Genomic DNA, 20,067 nt, shown 5'->3' on the forward strand with positions numbered 1-20,067 from the left:
CCCATAACATATGTCGGTAACGAGTCAAGGGAATGTGTACTTTTTTCAAAACATGAAATTTTGTGAAAATCTCTTTATATTTTCCTTATATTGTTGTACGCATGTGACATCTAAGTTATTCATACACTGCAGTAGTCTTCTCATCCAGCGGTTACTGCACAAAAACTTCAAAAATTCATAACTTTTGAACGGATTGTCCGATTTTCCTCAAACTTTCAATGATGTGTTCTACTAATATTGCTGCATTCTCTCAATCCTTATGTTTATGAAGGTGGACTTGTCCTTTAATTAATCTTAATTAATACTAATTTTTTGTGTTGGTTTGCTTAGGGTTTTCTTTTCTTTTGTTTTGATTTTTGTTTTGCTGTCACAGCACAACAAAATATTGCAAACATGGAAGATTGGTCATATATGAAAAATCTGTAAAACACACACAAACACACACACAAAAACAAACAAACAAACAAACAAAGAATATGTGAAGAAAATAATCATTTGAAGGCAACAAACCTTTGACTTGACGAGTGGAGCCATTGGATAGACCAAGAGATACATCAAGGTGTCGATGCGATTTCTTTGGTTGTATGCTATGGTGCCTGCAAAGAGAAAATTCATAAGGGACATAAATGTACATATTCAATTCAATTCAATTCAATTTATTTTCATATTTCTCAATGAAGGAATGTACATCAAATACAATAAAATATTCATATATCAAATATAATAAAATATCCATAGATATAAGAAGATAGAAATATGTATGCAAACATGCATACTATACGGTTTGAACATACATAAACACATCCATACATACAAGTATATATGTACATGTGTACATTGGATGTCAATACATGTATCAAAATACCTGCTTTTCTATGGCCTACATACAATCACATATTCATACTCACATTGTAATGCACATACACATGATATTATATACCACATGCTACATATATGAAGGAATAAAATTCAAACATTTCATTTCACACAAAAAAAGAGAAAAATATTCAGCTCATTTCTACACTAATATCCACACATGCACACATGTGACAGGGTGTACAGACTGCATCCTTCACTTACAGTGGATTTTGTAGACGTATAATTTAAAACATTCCAACACATTTTAAATCCATGGCTTGACATGTATTTTACCAGTTTTCTTCCCCCAAAATGTGGGTTGCTGCCTGTGAAGGTAGAGTTTACCTTTGGACAGGCCATCATACTATTCAAAGCTTAAGAAATGAATCTTATTTGACCTAGCACGAAGGACAATGCAACACAGAAATCTATCAAGCCACATAACAGGCCCACTCACATTGCCACCGATAGTCGCAATTACAGTATAAGGTCGCAATTTGAATCATGATTCAACTCACACTTTTCGATGTGTGTGAATGAGCCTTTGTTTTTTACTCCACTCACCCATAGCCTGTTTGCCCATGGCACACTGGTATGTATTCCTAGGGGACTGGTTGTGGTGTGGGTATGGGATGAGGCCTGCACACACACCCAGAATGGTGAACGGCTCTATCTCCAGGTGAGTTGTTTCACTGCAACAGTGAAGGAAGACAGCCAAATAAAGGAGAGATCAGTTTACCACTCTCACATGTCATTCATAACAGACAGAAATTCCCACACAGGATTACTATAAAAGTGGACATTTTCATGATGCTGAATTTTCTGCTACGCAAGCAGAAACTAAATGTGAATAAAAGCATGCGAATATTTATGCTTGCCACATGTTCCAGCAGTTGCAGTTCCAGCAGTTGCTGTTTTGACTCTTTGGAATTAAACACACACAAGGCTCATCTTAACATTTACGAAGCCAAGCATGAAAAATTACTCACACATGGGTAATTCCGTGAAGTTGGGGCACAAAGTGTGACATTTTAGCATAACTCAGTACTAATTATGCTATACATATATTGTTTATAGGCTTTACATTTGTATTGAGACCATACATTTTCCTGGAAGTTTTGTGCCATTCAGACTCAATTTTGATAAAGTTATTGAAACAATGTGTAACTGTGTCCTGTAGCATCGTGACGTGTCCATGTAGCATCGTGATAGTTAGAATCTGGTCCTAAAAGACAAATTAATGCAATTAGCTTGACCAAAATTTGATATAATATGCAAAATTACTAGATTAGTCAGATAGCTAAATATCTTAACTCTCCTTTCCACAGTTTTACTTTTACAAGAAAATTACACAATGTGTCACTATGCTACGCGGTGTCCACCAAATGTCACACAAAAAGGACACCGTGTAGCACAGTGACACATTGTGTAATTTTCTTTTTTTTTTAAATTATATTTTGGTCAAGCTAATTGCCATAATTTGTCTCTTAGGACCAAATTTTTAAATATCACGATGCTACATGGACACGTCACGATGCTACAGGACACTGTTACATATTGTTTAATATTAAAGTTCATCAAAATTGAGTCTGAATGGCACAAAATTTCTATGAAAATGTGTGGCCTCAATGCAAATGTAAAGCCTACAAACAATAAATGTATAGCACAATCAATATTGAGTTATGCTGAAATGTATCTTTTAAATATCACGATGCTACATGGACACTGCCCTAACTTCATGGAATTACCCACAAACATATTACCCACTTTTTACAGAAAGCAACAAAGTAAAGCCTGATCGAAACAGGGTGTTTTTAGGCACAGTCTGAAAAGCTGCTATTTCAAGGGATGACTTGTGCATGCAAACAAAATTAGCACTGAATTGCTTGGCAGCCAAGATCCAAAGTGACCTCCCAAAAATTACAAACCAACCATGACAAAATATCAAAACGAAACCCCAGAGGGCGCCACTCACCTGGTAATAAGACTCTCATAGAGGGCGACCTGACAGTCGTTTTCCTCGTTAACGTCGAGGTACTCCACCAGACCCTCCCGCAAGAAGTCCTCAAAGCTGCGGAATCCCTTGGACAGCTCCTTCATGTGTTTGTCGGTCACCCTCGGTTGACCTTTCTCGACGATGATGTACGGCCTGAGGAGGAAATGGAAGTTTGGTCATTGTGATGTGGGGAGGGGGCATGTTTCATGCCTTCTGTTGTCTTCCCTTGGCGTTGGTTTGTTGGCTTGTATAACTCAACGACAACAAAAAATAAAAAATAACTCAACAAAAAATTGTGAATGGATTTGGATGAAACACTTAGAGGAAAGGTTGAGGATGACAAGAGGAACAGATGATTGAATTTTGGTAGTGATTTGGGAAGTTTTATGGATTCTATTCGATTTAAAAAACACAGGTGCACAGAGGAAGGCAATTGATTGAAATCATAGCAAAAGATGATCATTCCTTTCGAGACAGTTGGCTCACCTACAAATCCGTCCACCATCCGAGGCGATATAGACACACCGCTGGGCGTGGTTCGGACAGATGGAGACAAACTCACTGATGTAGCCCGCCCTCCTCACCAGACGAAACGTCCTCATGAGTCGCTCGTGCTCCCTGATGACGCCCAAGATGTTTCCTAAAATGCCAAGAGAGACTTGCAGTAAGCATTTAAGACTAAATTTGGTATTGGTTCATGGTATTATACATCTATTTTAGGATTTCTTTCAAACTCAAATCCTGTCAAATTTGGTTTGAGAGGCCACTTGTCCATAAAAGCCACCAGGGGACTCATTTCATGAAGTCATCACATGACAGTTTATACACTGTAATTTACATTAATCTCAAAATGGCCAAAGCTGCTCATATGTACCTACAAAGACCTACAAAAGTAAAATTAATTCCCTGAAGTCTCTCAGAAGACTGTCTTATGAGTAAAAAGTATGTCATAACACTTTCATGAAATAAACCCCTGCTCTCTCTTGCCGCTACAACATTCCCTGGGAGAAATCATACGAGGAGCCCTTCTGACCCAAAGAACAAGACCACAGACTATCAATTGTGATGTTCCGCGTTCAGGTCCCACGGCCGCATTACATACCCAGAAAAAAACTGCGACTTTTGCAGACACGCCACACTTTTCAGTTGCGAGCATATAGCAATTAAAATCGAACTACTTTGAATACAGTTTGTACATAATTACTGTGTTCACACAGATGAAAAAAGCAACTCGGTTTCTGTGCCACCATTCAAATTGAAATGAAGATAATTGAGACCATTGATGGCTGTAAGAATGGGCCTAATGTCCCTTAATCTATTCAAACAGGAAGGCCATGGTCACACTGTAGAATATTTTGCAAGGTTTTTCTTTTTTCACAGTCAGGTGCTTTACACAAATTAAAGACACACAAAAATATTGACTCTGATCCGGACATATATGTGATGCACACACATACATTTTCCATTCAGTACACACTGTCCTTCATGATTGCGAATTTAACCACTCACAAAATCATCAGGAAGTCCCGATCAGCAAAAATTTAGATTTGCTATTCAAATATATGGCAAACATAGTAGATTATGTTATGTCTATCCATAGACAAATCAATTGTCCAAACATCAGTGTCCACCACTCAAGCCAATGTGGACAATCAACAAACACATCAAATCATAAAGGGTTAGTCATAATCCAGACCGGACTGACCGTTGAGGAAGACGACGTAGACGTCCGGCATGCTCAGCTCCTCGCCCGAGAGGAGGTTGACGGGCTCGACGCCGAGGTTGAATGCCAGCCGGACAATTGGGGCCTCCTCCATGTCGGTGGTGATGTGAGTCATGAGGGCCAAGTTCTTAATCAGACCGCACCCCTGTGGACATGGACAAGGTGACACTCAAAATAAATCACATTTTAGACTAGGATCATGGATTTCGAAAACTATAAAGCATATTTATCCACTTCGATATTGCAGCAAAAATATTTTCTTTTATTTATATTTTCCTGTCTTCTCTTTTTCCTCTTTTTAAGGAACTGGAAAAAAAAAAATGTCTCCAATAGAATACTTTATGATAACACTCAAATGTTTTGCATAACTGTATTGTAACAGACACACACACATATATACACTTGCAGGTCCTCACAGATAGACAGCCACATGTACACACATACAATTCCCCCCACGTGTACAACATACTGTATATACTGTAAAAGTGGTTTCTTTCGCGGTGGTTTTATTTTCGCGCTTTTTGCGCTTTGAGGTTGAACCGCGAATTTAACATCACGCGAAAATGTTTTGAACTCGTGGCTTGTTACAATGCTATCATTACCGACCACGAATTTAAACACACACGAAAAAGTCGGCACCGATGGAAACCGCGAAAGTTTCTGTACGCGAAAGAAACCACTTTTACAGTATTAGTATACAGACTGGTACTCCTTTCTCACCTCTCCTTCTGGGGTATCTGAAGGACACAGCATGCCCCACTGTGACGGCTGCAGGGAACGGGGACCACTCACTTTCCTGGTCTTCTCAAACTACAAGGGAAAACAGAGAGAGTGAGAGAGTTAGCAAGAGTATAAAAAACAAAACAAGACAAAACAAACACAAACTAGCAAATAAACACTCACTCCAAGTAGTGTAAGACAGAACAGAACAAAATAATTGCTCATCTGACTATGGGTGGAACTCCAAGAGAGGTTCTCATTCTGCACTGCCTATGCTCCCAAGAGCATGTCAGTCAGTAATACGATACTTCCACACCATACTCATGGGCACCTCTGCTATTAAACCTATAACATTGTTAAGGTTCAACAACATTTAAAATGCTTGTAAACCTATACATTGTACATGTAGCTAATGCAATGTGATGATTGATAAAGAGTAAGTGGCAAACAATGAACATCACACACTGTACAACAAACAATGGGTGATGGATGAAGCGCACTTACATTTAAACAAAAAAAAGAAGAAAAAAATATATATAATCATATCTGCCTGTGGACAACAGAGGGCGGCAGACATGCTATTTCCCTCACCTGACTAGAGATTCTGGTCATCATCCCAAGAGCCGAGATGTAGGAGAGACGGGAGAGGACCTGGGTCACACCAGCTCGCTCCATCTTGAAACGCTTCACTGACCAGTTGCCCTGGAAACGGATGGAAGATACACCTCAAAATATCAAGCCACAGCATCAGACATTCAAAACCAAAAACAAACAAGGAAAAGTAGAAATTACGCGGTGCGTAATATATGTCCCCGCCGGAAGTAGCATTTAGTAGCAAAATGTACAATATAGGTAAAAAGATGAAGGTCAAAGGTCAAAGAAGTCAAAGGTCAAAATTCTATGTAGAAGTTTTGAAGCCCTCACCTAGTGCCATCACATAAAGCAAACGGAATCGAAATCGGGTTAGAAATGGCGAAGGAGTAGCATTTTGTAGCCAATGTACAATATAGGTAAAAAAATCAAGGTCAAAGGTCAAAGAAGTCAAAGGTCAAAATTCTGTGTAGAAGTTTTGAAGCCCTCACCTAGTGCCATCACTTAAAGCAAACGGAATTGAAATCGGGTTACAAATGGCAAAGGAGTAGCATTTTGTAGCAAAATGTACAATATAGGTCAAAAATCAAGGTCAAAGGTCAAAGAAGTCAAAGGTCAAAATTCTGTGTAGAAGTCTTGAAGCCCTCACCTAGTGCCATCACATAAAGCAAACGGAATCGAAATCGGGTTAGAAATGGCGAAGGAGTAGCATTTTGTAGCCAATGTACAATATAGGTCAAAAATCAAGGTCAAAGGTCAAAGAAGTCAAAGGTCAAAATTCTGTGTAGAAGTTTTGAAGCCCTCACCTAGTGCCATCACTTAAAGCAAACGGAATTGAAATCGGGTTACAAATGGCGAAGGAGAAGCATTTTGTAGCAAAATGTACAATATAGGTCAAAAATCAAGGTCAAAGGTCAAAGAAGTCAAAGGTCAAAATTCTGTGTAGAAGTTTTGAAGCCCTCACCTAGTGCCATCATATAAAGCAAACGGAATCAAAATCGGGTTAGAAATGGCGAAGGAGTAGCATTTGAAGCAAAATGTACAATATAGGTCAAAGGTCAAGGTCAAAGGTCACAATTGAAATTCTGTATAGAAGTTTCAAAGCTCCCATGTAGTGCTATCATATAAAGCAAACAGAATCAAAATCGGGTTAGAAATGGCGAAGGAGTAGCATTTTGAACATTTTGATCACACACGGACGCACACACGGACGGACACACGGACACACGGACACACGGACGGACACACACACGTACGGAGCCCGTTTCATAGTCCCCTGCTCGAACTCGTTCGGCGGGGACAAAAAGCACCATCATAGTGAAAAAAAAATAACAAATAAACAAACAAAACAGAAGAGATGCAGACATTGAACCTCATGTTATGGGAGGGGAAGCCTGGAGATTAGAGCACATACATGCCTCATCTCCTTACACCAAAGTAATCGAGTCATTTGATTGTGGACTTCAAAGGAAAGACAAGCATGGTTAGTAGTTAAGAGGCCAAAAGTTGTTTTCATGTCAGATATTGAATTTGCTACTTATCAGGGTACATTAGAAATCCACAAATAGGGCAAGCCATGTCATGGTGATCAGCGAATATATAGTGCATCAAAGAGTAAACTTATCGTTACTGTTCAACTCCAGTAGAGATTCTTATGCTGTGTGTGTATTTTCATAGAGATTAGTGATAAAGCTGTACGCAAGTTACTATGATGGGGATTCTCAAATATATCCAAGCAGGACCAGCCATCCCACTGCATGGTATCCCCAGGCTACTGGGTCTCTTTAAACTCTTTTAGTCTCTCTTCATCAGAGCCTCCATGTTCAAGGGGATGGCTAGTAACCGATCAGTGGGAATCAGTGGGAATGCTGAGGGATGATTGTTCCAATCCTTGTGGGATTCATTTAAGAGTACATTACATATCTACTGTTGTGTAAAAATCATTTGCTTCAGAACGGTCTCATACTCAAGTGATGTGTAGATTAATGCCCCGTCACTGTACAGGCACGCTAACCTGGAAACATTAAACTGCACATTACTTGAATATGAGACCATTCTGAAGCAAATAATTTTCACACAACAATAGATATATAATGTACTCTTAAATGAATCCCACAAGAATTGGAACAATCATCCTCCAGCATTCCCACTGATTCCCACTGATCAGTTACTAGCCATCCCCTTTAACCCATTGAAGACGGACTAATTGTGCTACAGCACGCATTTTACATAGATACCTGCCCGAGCATATTAGGGACTTGTCCTCAACGGGTTAAAGGTCTTTTTGGGAACCTTCGGGAACAATGATTTTAAAAATTTTCAAGATATGACATTCAATGCATATGTGTACTAAGTCTGTTGTACCAGAAAACATCCTATCATATAAAATTTGCGTGTAAAGCCTAAAATATAAGGAGATACAAGTATCTCTATTTTTCTCAATCGTTTAACTGTAGACGATTTAGTCTGGAAACATTTTTATTATAACAATTGTTCACATTTTGTATATAATCTAACAATACTTGAAATTGATTTTACCAATTCGAATTTTTACAGTGGTTGTTTCTATCCCTAACTCACATTTTAGAACTATTTTAAAGCACTATTAAATGATCGGTCTTTGTTTCTTCTGCAAATGGTAAGTTATGCCTTTAAATTCACATATCTTTTACAATATAGAATGGGGCACATCTATAGGGTGTAGATGTTTATTGCTGGAAGAGCTCACAGTGGAAATGGCCGTCACAAGTCCGTTCGTGATCTGGTCCTGGCGAATGTACTTGACAATGTCAAACTGGGCCGCCCTCGGTCGCGGGATGTTCTGGTCGGCGTACTTCTTCAGCTCGGCGTTGAACTTTTTGAACAGGTCCTCAAAGAGTAAGGCAATCAGCTACAAGAGAGAGAACAAGTGATCTTGACATACAAAGAACAAACTTTGGAGAGTGTTTGTTTTTCCTGGAAATGAATCAAAACAGCGATAGGTTTTAATAAATCTCAGGGTTGGAATTTACAATTCACAAATGACACATAGTGTGCATCCATGGATTTCTAAAGATAAACTACTGCTGGCACATGCACGATTAATGATCATCTATTTTCAACTGTAGTTTCAGTCCATTAACTAGATTTACACCAAAGACTACCCAAAATAAACTTTGTGAAATCATGCAAATGAAATTTTGTTGAAATCAAAGATCTCCCTTCAAAATCAGACCACACATCTTACACATCACCTTTATTTCATGAGAGCAAAGCCTGTAATTTTCTCTATAACATTGCTGTAATGTATTTCTTGCACAAAATGGCTTCTATATCAAGAATTTACATGTTTTGAAAAAACAAATATATTTTTTACAAGTGTTTATGTGCTGCAGTGTCACAATAATGTGGTAAAAGGGAGCTTACACAATGGCACACTAAGAGTTTTAAACTTTGAAGTGCATCCAGGAGGAGCGGGACTCACCTGCCCTGCCAGCTCCAGTCTCTTGTTGCCATAGTAATCTCTGTCATCCACCTTGACCGCATCACCCTGGGCCTCAATCACACGGCGTACCATGAGGGCCAGGTAGAGACACTTGGGGCGGAAGTTGAACTGGACCACCTGTTGTTGTCATGGAAACAGATGCATTATCATCAAGCAGGAGCAGAAAATGTAAAAACAAAAACGAATCATAGCAAACAAATTATAAAGAAGACTGCAAAAAAAAAAAACAATTAAGTGGGGTAAATGAATTTCAAGAATGTGAGAAAATGGAAATCAAATGCAAGAGTAATATCATAACCACTATAAGTCCAAAGCATTCTGGGGCAAATATTTGTAGAAAAAAACAAAACCAATGTCAGGATTGCAGAGCACAAAATCACACCCAAAAAGACTCATGTATGATACATTTTGCACTGGCAGCTGGTGCGGCAAATCCTAGCTATTCCATTGCTCAAGGCAACCGACTGAGTTTTTCAGTATTGACCCATTGAGTGGGAGGGGTGTATGGGGCAGACATTGTACCAACTCATAACATCATCACATTATCAGATTTCAAAAAGTCCTCATGCTGAGACACTTGGCTTGGGCCCTCTTCGCTCATGACCATAAATGCCAACCATGTAAAAAATAGCACTGCAGTATTCTCTCAGGACTAAATATGTGTAATTTTGTGGAGGGAAAAAAAAACAGCACTTTACACATTTCTTGCAATATAGGCATATATTTGTAGCAGTACAATTTGGGAACGAAAAAGACATACTCTTCATGAAACTGGTAGCATTTTTTAGAAACAACAACAAAAGAAAACAGTACAATTTACTGTCAAATAAGTAGCAATGAGTATTTCTGCATGACTTTCAGTATTGCATCATGAGGGCACTTGCACAAAGGCTGTTATTGCAGAAAGATTATAACTGACCGGTACATGGGCCAGGATGGTGGTGGCCAGGAGCTCTCGGGCCTCGTCCACCTTGGACTTCTTTGGACCGCCAGTTCCCCACATCCTCCGCTGCCGGACCTTGCTTCCTATGAACCGCAGGGCCTGTCAAGAAACAAGGTTAGAGACACTGCTTTCACACTGTGATTCCTCATTCTGAAAACAGGAGCTTGCACTGTGTGACATAGTGACCCTTTACAAAACAATGTTTGTTTCAAACTGTCGATGGATACATTTACTAATAGCAAAGGGCCAATACTGTAACAAGATTCTGTTGTTGACACTGTTTTCCCATGATGGGTGATCATTCAAATGATACAGTATTACAGAAAATATTCTGACATTATAGTCTTGTTGACCTGTTGAGGCTGGGATGATTTGGCTACAACACGCACTTCCCAAAGACACCTGCCCAAGTATACTCATGACTAGTCATCAACGGGTTAAGACACTGTCTCACACAGTGGTGTGTAAAAGTAAAATATTTCAGCCCACAATGTGGCAATATCCTGTTTAAAACATTGTTTGACACTGCCCTGCCTCAAAAAGAAGAATAAAAAACACAACAATAAGATGTAAAGACCTTAATTGTGAATAAAATCCTGTTATTACACTGTTTCACATAATATATGTACATGTACGTGTAGGTTTAAAAAGTGGTGCATTTCCGAGTCAACCACATAAGAATCAGAACAAAACCTGGTCTCAAGACTGACTGATGAGTTCCCTTCTGGACTAGAACTCATCCAAGAATGACAGCAAAAATGGGACATCACTTGACCCCCTTTTCACCATGGTGCACCTTCACCTCCCGTGGTATTGAACCCCAAACCTGCGGACCCACCCACCTGTAGCTGTGTGTAGACCTGCAGTCGGTGACACTCCTCCAGGTCTGAGGCAAAGTGGATCATGGTGGACTCTTCTGTCCCAATGGTCTGGACGACTTCCTGGTCACTCTCCATTCCCATGGCCTTAAAGACCGCCACTATGGGAATATCCTAAAACACACACACCAAAGGGAAAAAAATCCATTCAATATTACTTGTGTTATTGGGTACACAAATGGGGAAGATGGGAATATCATAATACACACACACCACAGGAAAAAAAATAAACAAAGCAAAAATCCACTCAGTATTACTCATTGCTTGCACAAATGGGGACGGACGTATGGACGTACGTACCTACAAACGGACGGAAAACCTGAAAGCATAACGCCTCTGACACCCATCAGGCAGAGGCATAAAAATGAAGAGAAACGGAAGATATTTACTCTTCACCAGAATGTTCATGTTTATGAAACTTTAACAAATTTCACGGAGAGCTAAAGATTCTTGAAAGTAACAAACATCTGTGAGAGAGAAAGAGATACAAATATAGAGAAAGAAAAACAAAAAAACTCCAACAAAAACAAAAACAAAATTACAGACATTCAAGAGAGAGGGTGAGAAATGGAGAGAGAGAGATACATGTAGTTTGGATAGTTTTTATCTCACCTCTGTAAATGTGTTGTGCTTCAAGTAGTGCTTGCCCTTCTTCACAAGAACCACGCTGCGACTCTTCCTCTCATGAGTGGAACTATTACAAAATACAAAAATATATCATATCTATTTTGGTTGCCAACATCTACTGGAGGTTTTTGCAACACTTTAAATCATGCTTCCTCAACAGTTTGAAAACTGCCATGGGCTCACATGCATTATGATTCATTTTACAGGGACTTCAAAACTAAGAAACCATAAGGCACAACAGAAAAACTGTGTTAGGGAGATATCTTCGTCGCGACGATATGAGACAAAAGATCGTCGCCAATCATCCCCGACGATCCAAATTTTGGGCCTCATGTGCTCATTACTGCGCTCTTTTTGGCTCATTATAAATATCAACAAAAGATGGTTCCGACGAGTCGGAACGAAGTCCTCTCTTTTCGTCGCGACTAATCAATTAAGGAGGTCTTTTGTCGATCGGCGAAGCGTTTCAGTGATTGTTCAAACGTCGCACATCGTCCCCGACGACTGCGTATTCAACTTGACTAACCGTTTTGTAAAGGTTTTGGTGATGGTTTCGCGTCGCTCATCGTCCCGACGATTGACCATTGAATTTAAATCACCGTTCCGTGGCGAGTTTGTTTATCCATAATTGTTCAAACGTCGCACTTATCGTCCCGACGATTGTCCATTCAACTTGAATCACTGGTCAGAGACGCGTTTAGTAATTGTTAAAGCGTCACGCATCGTCCCTAGGCTTGCCCATTGAACTTAAATCACCGTTTGGTATGAGTTTGAAACGTCGCACATCGTCCCGACGATTGCTCATTCAATAATAGAAATTGCTCGATGCTGAGGTGTTTATTTTTTCTAACATCGCGAGTGGTCCTGACGATTGCCCATTGAATTGAAATTGTCGTTCAATGATTGCCACCAGGGTAATTCATCTTCTGTGAAGCCTCGCTCTCATGTTTGCCATACTTGTCTGTAAACAATACAAAAACATCGTAACGAGATCCGATGGCTGTCAGACTCCCGAAATTCTTGAATGAATCATGAAAAAAAAAAAGTAATGAACGTACATTATTATCTTTCCACAAATCCAGAGCTTGAAAGAAAACATCCGGCATTTATCTTATCAACGTACGGAGTTAAATATCATTGTTATTCATTTCCGAACGTCAAAGCAAATTTCCGACACTTATATTAACATCTTTCAGAGCTGAATGTTATTGCTATTTACTTTCGAACGCACAAGCAAATACCCGGCATTTATTTTATCATCGTACGGAGTTGTATATCATTAGTAGTCATTTCCGAACGTCAAAGCAAACATGCGATATTTATTTAATCACCGTACGGAGTCGAATATTACTGTTATTCATTTCCGAACGCAAAATCGAATTTCTGACATTAATTCTAGCACCGTACGGAGCTGAATCTTACCGTTATTCAAATCGAAAAGTATAAGCATCCTTGGTATATATAAGCAAACATCCGACATTTATTTTAGTACCGTACGGAGTCGAATATTACCGTTATTCATTTCCAAAAATAAAAACAACATCTGACATTTATTTTAGCATCTTATACGGAGTCGACTGTTACCGCTGTCCATTTCCAAAAGTAAAGGCAAACATCCGACTTTTTTGGTGGCCCGACGTGCGTTTTTGGTGGCCCCGGTCCACCGAGCCACCGTTAGTGTCGAGCCCTGGTGTACACCTCACTAATCTCAGCTTGTTGGGGAAATTTATACTGCCACACGAGGGGAGATGCTTTCATCTCTTCTAGAGAGCTTCCCTATGAGCGAATGAAAATCTTTGTTTGGCATTTTCATTTCTATACTCCATAATCATTCGTTGTTTCCAAACATTTTCATGATGTCGGTATTTCAATATCATAATATTTTTCTTAATGTATTCCATTTTCATTCCTTGACCAAAGTCAGTATGTCCGCCACAAGTACGGTAATCGCTACGTTTCGCGCAGTGCAATATGTGCCGAAGTGCGAAACACGTGGTTATCAAGTTCAATGAAACGCGCCGTCCATGCGTGCTTCTTGTTTGGTTTCGTAGTAGCTCCATGGTTACGGCAAAGACAATAAACGGAGGAGGCACTCTGTATAGTTTTTTTTTTTTTCGTTTACAGTAAACAGTTTACATTCGATACAAATAAATTAATAGTCACGTCTTTTACTGTTTGATGATCGCCAAGTCGGGAAGAAGTATCTAGAGGAACTTCTCAGTTGATATGTCCGTGATGTTCATTCTAATTTTCACACGCAGTGGTACGCAGATTTTATGAGCGTGAGATCGAAAGAAGTTTCAATATATGTTGCCATGATATTATGTAGGCCTACTGTTGTGTAATTGGGTAGGTATAGCTCTTACACTATAAACTTCAGCTTGTTGCAGCGGCATCTAGGAAAGCGATATTTTCTTCGGCATTCGGGACCTTTTTTATATCATCATTATTTTTTTGACACGTGATATGATTGTAAGTATGAAGCGACGAATAACCCCTTTGTTTTGTTTTAGTGTTAACATTAATGTGTAATACACCAATACTGTTCAACGTGTGGTTTTTTTTACTGTTAAAGAAGCCAAGATAAGGCGACATTTTAATAGAATTATGCCGTTCGGTCGGTTTACAGACTGCTTATAACCTGAAATAGTTGCAGTGCGCGCATTTTTTTTTTTTTTGGGGGGGGGGGGGGCACCTGTTTTCGCAGAAATTTATACTAGAAGGGTTGTCAGTTTTTTTTCTTCTGCCATTATTTCCTCTGATATGATTTGTCGTGGCCATTAAGTTAGTTTCAACCTAAAAGATACGTGTCACGTAGGTCTATTGGTTGCCAGCACGCATTTATCTGACTTGTTGTGCGGTTAAGTCTGTTGTTGTTGTTGTTGTTGTTTTTTTTTATCATTCATGGGAGGGGGCAAACAAGAGTGAGAAATGAGGGAGAGGTGAAATCAGAACAAGGAAACATCTGTTCATTTAGCTGTCACTTATGCCAGCAGTAGTAATTGTCATCACCATTGCTATTCAGATCAGTTTTATAGTCATATCCTATAACATTCAATACACGACTATCATCATCATGACATGAGAGAGAGAGAGAGAGAGGAAAAAAAAACGCCACCCGTTCAAGGGCGTATACAAAGCAAACGAATCGCAAAGTAGATCAACGGGGGGGGGGGGGGGGGGGGGCGTTTCATCAACGAGTTCGTCGGAGGTTTTTCACCGACAAATTTGCCATCAGCCAATCAGACGCAAGGATTTCAGTAGCTTTTAACAGTTGTCAGTGTAAATCACTGACAACAAGTTTCATGAAACGGTCCCCAGGAAGGTGGATTCATGGTACAATATTCCGTATGGCATACCAGCAATACAAACAGACACATTACTGCAAAATAAATGATAGAACACAGCAAGCGAGCAGGCTAGAATCAAACCTCCTTTTGTAGGAAAGTCCAACAAAAGTCTTACAACATACCTGTAATCGGGGGTTCACACGTACACAAATTAGCATGTTACAGAACTCAATTTTTGTTACCCTTTAGCAAACTCCAGTCTTTTGCACATGTGGACACACACACACACACACACACACACACACACACACAACAGAAAATTAGTGCGAACCAGTAGCGCGATGCATAACCTCAGAAATCTTGCTGATACATGTATTTCTGAATGAGCGCGGTATTTGCCCCGGCAGTACTTGAACGGTCGGGTTTAGAAACTTGATTGAGTTCTTTTTATTCTCATCATTAACAACAGCGTGCTCTCCACACCACTGTGAGGCACAAGAACAATAGTTTTCATCGATTGGCAAATTAGCGGGTTATTTTCTGTACGTGTGAACGGTTTGCAAAAAAAAAACCCTCAACTTTCCGAGGGGTGGCTGGAGCGTCTGAACCAAAAAGTGTACAATCCTCGCGTGCACACTCTTTTGTCTGAGAAGTTGGAAAAAAAAAAAACCGAGAGTATTGGAGCATGTTCAGTAACGCGCTATTTTTGCACATCGTGAAGGCGGGTATTGATATATCAGACTCAGCATGGGGGGGGGGGGGGGGCTGATGAAATCTAGCATTAAAAGAATGAAACTACACTGACATACTAAAAAATGATAAAACTGGACATGAAGTTCATGACCTCTATCCGAGTGCCTCGGACACGGGAGGTACTATGCATGTATCTACAAGCTACATTAAAGTAAAAGCATAATGATATAATCATAAACGCTGCGATTCAAAGTGTTTCTTCTGTTTTTGCTTTCAGCAATAACCAAAACTGTATTTTTTTACGCTCGATTCACAGTGGAGCACTAAATAAATCGAGTGTATAATATCAATACTAACTCTTTAACTCTTAATGTGCCACGTTCGCACCTCCGACTCAGTCGACGGCGTGCCAACTTCGCATATTCTGCTCAACAAAACAAAGCCGCCAAGACGGATCAATAAACCGCTAATTACTGCTAATCCCGCGGCACAATGAAAGCGTTTTCTCGTGCTTTTGTTCCTCTCATACTAACATACTTGCATTCTATGTAGTGAACGACTATCAAGCGATGTTCCCAACTAGATTTTACTCGTACATTCTATGTTTTCTGTCACGGTTTAATGTGCAAAAAGTCATGCCTTTATAGTAATGTAGCAAACTGGTCATTAAAAAAAAAAATGAAAATAGAGTCGGCATACAATTTATATCGAAACAAAGCTTGGCATTCCTCTTTAACTTTTACCTACTATTACGCCCATCTTAACAGAAATTTGTAGAAGTTATACAAAATTGGAAAAACAGTATTCTTTCTCAAAGCATGACTACCTTCGTGTCTCAAAATAACGTGGCACACAGGGTGTTTCCACCATGGCACATAAAGAGTTAAGAAGCAGGCCTGTGGTTAGTCTGTTGAAGTATCTCATTGATATGATTTTTTTTTTCAGTCAATTGTGCTCCCCTGACTAAGCTATCAAGAGTATAGCTTTTGTGTTCGGGAAACTGGATTTACGCAAAGCATACATTCACCATGTATAGTACAATGCTCCAATATTGATGAAAGCGGTTTCGTGTGTGATATACGTATTCCTCTTTCGGGTGAGTGTGCTGTGAAATCCGGTCATTTTGTTTTATTTTCAACTGCATCTCCTTATTTTGTAACTGTGGATGAGACTTTATTTCATTTTCTAAATCATGCAGGATGAGCCATACGATTATTTTTTCGGCATAGATAGATAATTCGCCTTTTTGAATGACGAACCTTCGTGTAATTTTTGGATTAACAGATTTGTTACAGCTGCACTGGGATGTCTTCTAAATTATATTTTGAGGCCACTGAGATCAAGATGATCATGCGTAGGCGTATATAAACTCTCTACACTTTAATGTACATGAAGTTGATCAATTTAAGAAAAAAATAACATATTTACTTTTGCTTACAATCCAGCACATTACAACGCATCGCACATCAACCTGCCATTGCCCAATAATCTTGGTAAACAGCTCATTATTCCGAAGGTTCGTTATTCACAAGACTCTTTAGTCCGAAGATTCATTTTTCCGAAGCTTCGTTATTCCGAATTTCATTTTCAATCTAACGAATCTCCGGAATAACGACCCGTCGGAATAACGCAATATTTCGGATTAACGAACCCTTTTTTCATTTTCGGATTAACGAACCTCGGTATAGGAAATTTGTGCGTTTCAGATTAATGACCCTTCGGAATACCGAACCTGGGAATAACGAACAGCACCAATAATCTTATAAAGAGAAAGGATGCCCGATATATACATTAAAAATATTGAGGTATAATTAAGATACAGCATTATGTACATAACAGCAACAACAATAACAACAAGAAAGATTAGGATTGAGTAAGCAGACAAGTTTTTCAACAATGATTTTGAAACATATGGACACTTTCAGCTATACGAATATAGAGAGGGAGTTTTTATTCCAAAGGGGGTGGGGAAATACAGAAAAAGGTCATATATCACCATAGCGGGTATGTGCGGGGACCACGTGATAATTGGAGAGAAGAGAGAGAACAGGCTGAAGTGGAGGAGCGGAAGGGAGGTAAGAATTAATCCATAAATATTTGTCTTGTAAACGATAAGGATGATTTTTAAAGGTGATAGTTGATGTATGGGGAGCCAGGTGGAGGGATTGGATAAACTGAATTAATTTTGGTCAGATGTTTTTGTCAGGGTTACAAGCCTTGCAGCTGTATTTTGAATTTTTGAATTTGGTGCAATACTCGAAAGCAGGGAGACCAACAAGAAGGAAATTGCAGTAGTCAAGATGAGAAGTAACAAATGCCGTGAATTAGACGTTCGGTGGAAGGACAGCTTCCGATAACTTACGGATATTTAATAATGTATTTTTTACAAATACCCCTGAAGCAGCAGAACGACATGAGTTTCTTAATGTGTGTGTTATTTCATTTGTTCGTTTGTTGTTGTTTTTTAAAGTTCAGATGCTTATCTACCATAACTCCTAGATCTCTGACGGACTGGAAGATAATTTTTTGTGAGAAAACTAGCCCGCCTGACAATTCTGATTTATCAGAATTCAATTTCAAATGATTATCGCGAGACCATCGCTTAATATCATCAACACAACTATGAAGTTTGCAGAGCTCTTCGACGTTGGGTATTTGGTAGTATGATTATGTAAATTTGAGTATCGTAAGATATCTTCACGACCTTTCACAAATATTTCTTAAAATAATGATCAATATTGGATGCCCGCGTTCTACAGCTGATCTAAATTACAGCGAATTATGTGTCCTGTCAATTGGAAACCTTCACAATACCGCAATTTAACCGTCAAACGCAATAGAAATGCCACAACCTAAGGATTTGAATCCTCGTTCATCATTATGGTTTCTATTAATGAAAAAGAAGGGACAGAACGAAATGAGATTAAGACTTTTATGTTAGTGAAATTTATCACTCTCAGCTGCATATATTTTGAAGGAAAATTAATGATTTCGGACATGTGTTAAAAGCATCGTCGACAGCGCGATGCTGCTCCATTTGGCATGTTTGGTGAAGCCTATTATATCCCCTACTCCATTCCCCCTTTCTTTATGAATTTTGGGGATCACATAATAGGGTACGCGCTCTTTTGAAATGAGTCAAGTCTTAGTTAAGCATATAATCTTACCTGTACAGTGATCACACTAAAGAACCCGATTCCACATCATTCTATCTAATCAGAGAATCGAAAAAGATAGCTTTTCTAATTGATGTTTGTTGATAGACCAAATCAGTGTATCCGTCCCGTGATTGCCTATCAGTGACGTAACAGCGCGAATACTATGCCCATACAATTCTTCTTGTATTGTTCCGCCAGGATGGTGTCTTTCAAGACAGCTGGACGCTGCTTTCATTGTTCCTGGGAAAGGGTCATCTTTCTTTTGACGGTCAAGCCTTTCATTACTATCGTGGTTAACTTCACTAATCGTCCCCACGCTAACGTACAAAGGAAGGAAATGCTTTTATTATGTATCAATGCACGCGTAATACCATCAGTATAGGCCTATAAAACGAAAGTTTGACTCTATGTCCCGAACTGTAGGCCCTGTAATAGCAACTATACATGAAGTCAAGTATGGAAACGATGGATTCCCACTGCCAATCAAATCTCTCTCGACAAGGACGCGATCGGAATCGATCTGGATGTGATCGATCTACCTTGATCGACATTGGTTTTGGCTTCCTCCTATACACGATATTTTTTAACACTCTGTCGGACTATAGATCATAACATGCAGAATAGTTGATCGGCAGTGGAACCCAGCCCTAAGGAGGATTCTTGTTCGAAAAGTAATAGCAGAAAATATCCTATACACGAAATTCAGCATTGCATATACCGAAAGACAGATAGAGAGGAAAACATCGAGAAAGTAGTTCCAATCTAGGATTGAATGGATGGTATATATATGTAACTGAATGCCATAAAAAGATAGATAAATAAATAAAGAAATACAGCTCCAAAGTTATTCGCTTTGCGACGACCGCCACGTACACAATCCGAAAGTGAAGTTGGCTGTATGATTACATATTGCGCATAATGTCAGTTGGTCTGTCGAGGCGGTTGCTCAACCAAAACCCGTAGCATTACACTCTTAAAAAGAAAAGGGTAAAACAGCGTTTTAAAAGGGGCGAGGAGCGACAGCGTTTTCAAAATGTTGTATTCACCCTTTTTCTAGCTGTATCTAGCACATCTAACGTTAGATTCAGCTGGATAGATAGGGTGAA

The 20,067-nt window shown here is 39.3% G+C and overlaps 1 protein-coding gene across 1 annotated transcript in view; it reads right to left on the reverse strand.

The window, feature by feature from the left end:
* LOC139714714 (DNA-directed RNA polymerase III subunit RPC2-like) overlaps positions 1-20,067 on the reverse strand; it is a 60,833-nt gene that overhangs the window by 22,134 nt on the left and 18,632 nt on the right. Inside the window, exons 4-15 of the mRNA XM_071626388.1 lie at positions 11,806-11,887; positions 11,158-11,307; positions 10,292-10,414; positions 9,352-9,489; positions 8,617-8,778; positions 5,889-5,999; positions 5,298-5,387; positions 4,560-4,722; positions 3,341-3,494; positions 2,834-3,007; positions 1,423-1,550; positions 511-596 (exon numbers count right to left, since the gene is read on the reverse strand). Of these exons, the coding sequence (XP_071482489.1) occupies positions 511-596; positions 1,423-1,550; positions 2,834-3,007; positions 3,341-3,494; positions 4,560-4,722; positions 5,298-5,387; positions 5,889-5,999; positions 8,617-8,778; positions 9,352-9,489; positions 10,292-10,414; positions 11,158-11,307; positions 11,806-11,887 (1,561 nt within the window). The remainder of the gene's footprint in view (positions 1-510; positions 597-1,422; positions 1,551-2,833; positions 3,008-3,340; positions 3,495-4,559; positions 4,723-5,297; positions 5,388-5,888; positions 6,000-8,616; positions 8,779-9,351; positions 9,490-10,291; positions 10,415-11,157; positions 11,308-11,805; positions 11,888-20,067) is intronic.

The sequence above is a fragment of the Diadema antillarum genome, unplaced genomic scaffold (assembly GCF_040938485.1).
Source record: "Diadema antillarum isolate AM-2024a unplaced genomic scaffold, OU_Dant_1.0 seq00002396_RagTag, whole genome shotgun sequence".
In the NCBI taxonomy this organism is placed as follows: Eukaryota; Metazoa; Echinodermata; class Echinoidea; order Diadematoida; family Diadematidae; genus Diadema; species Diadema antillarum.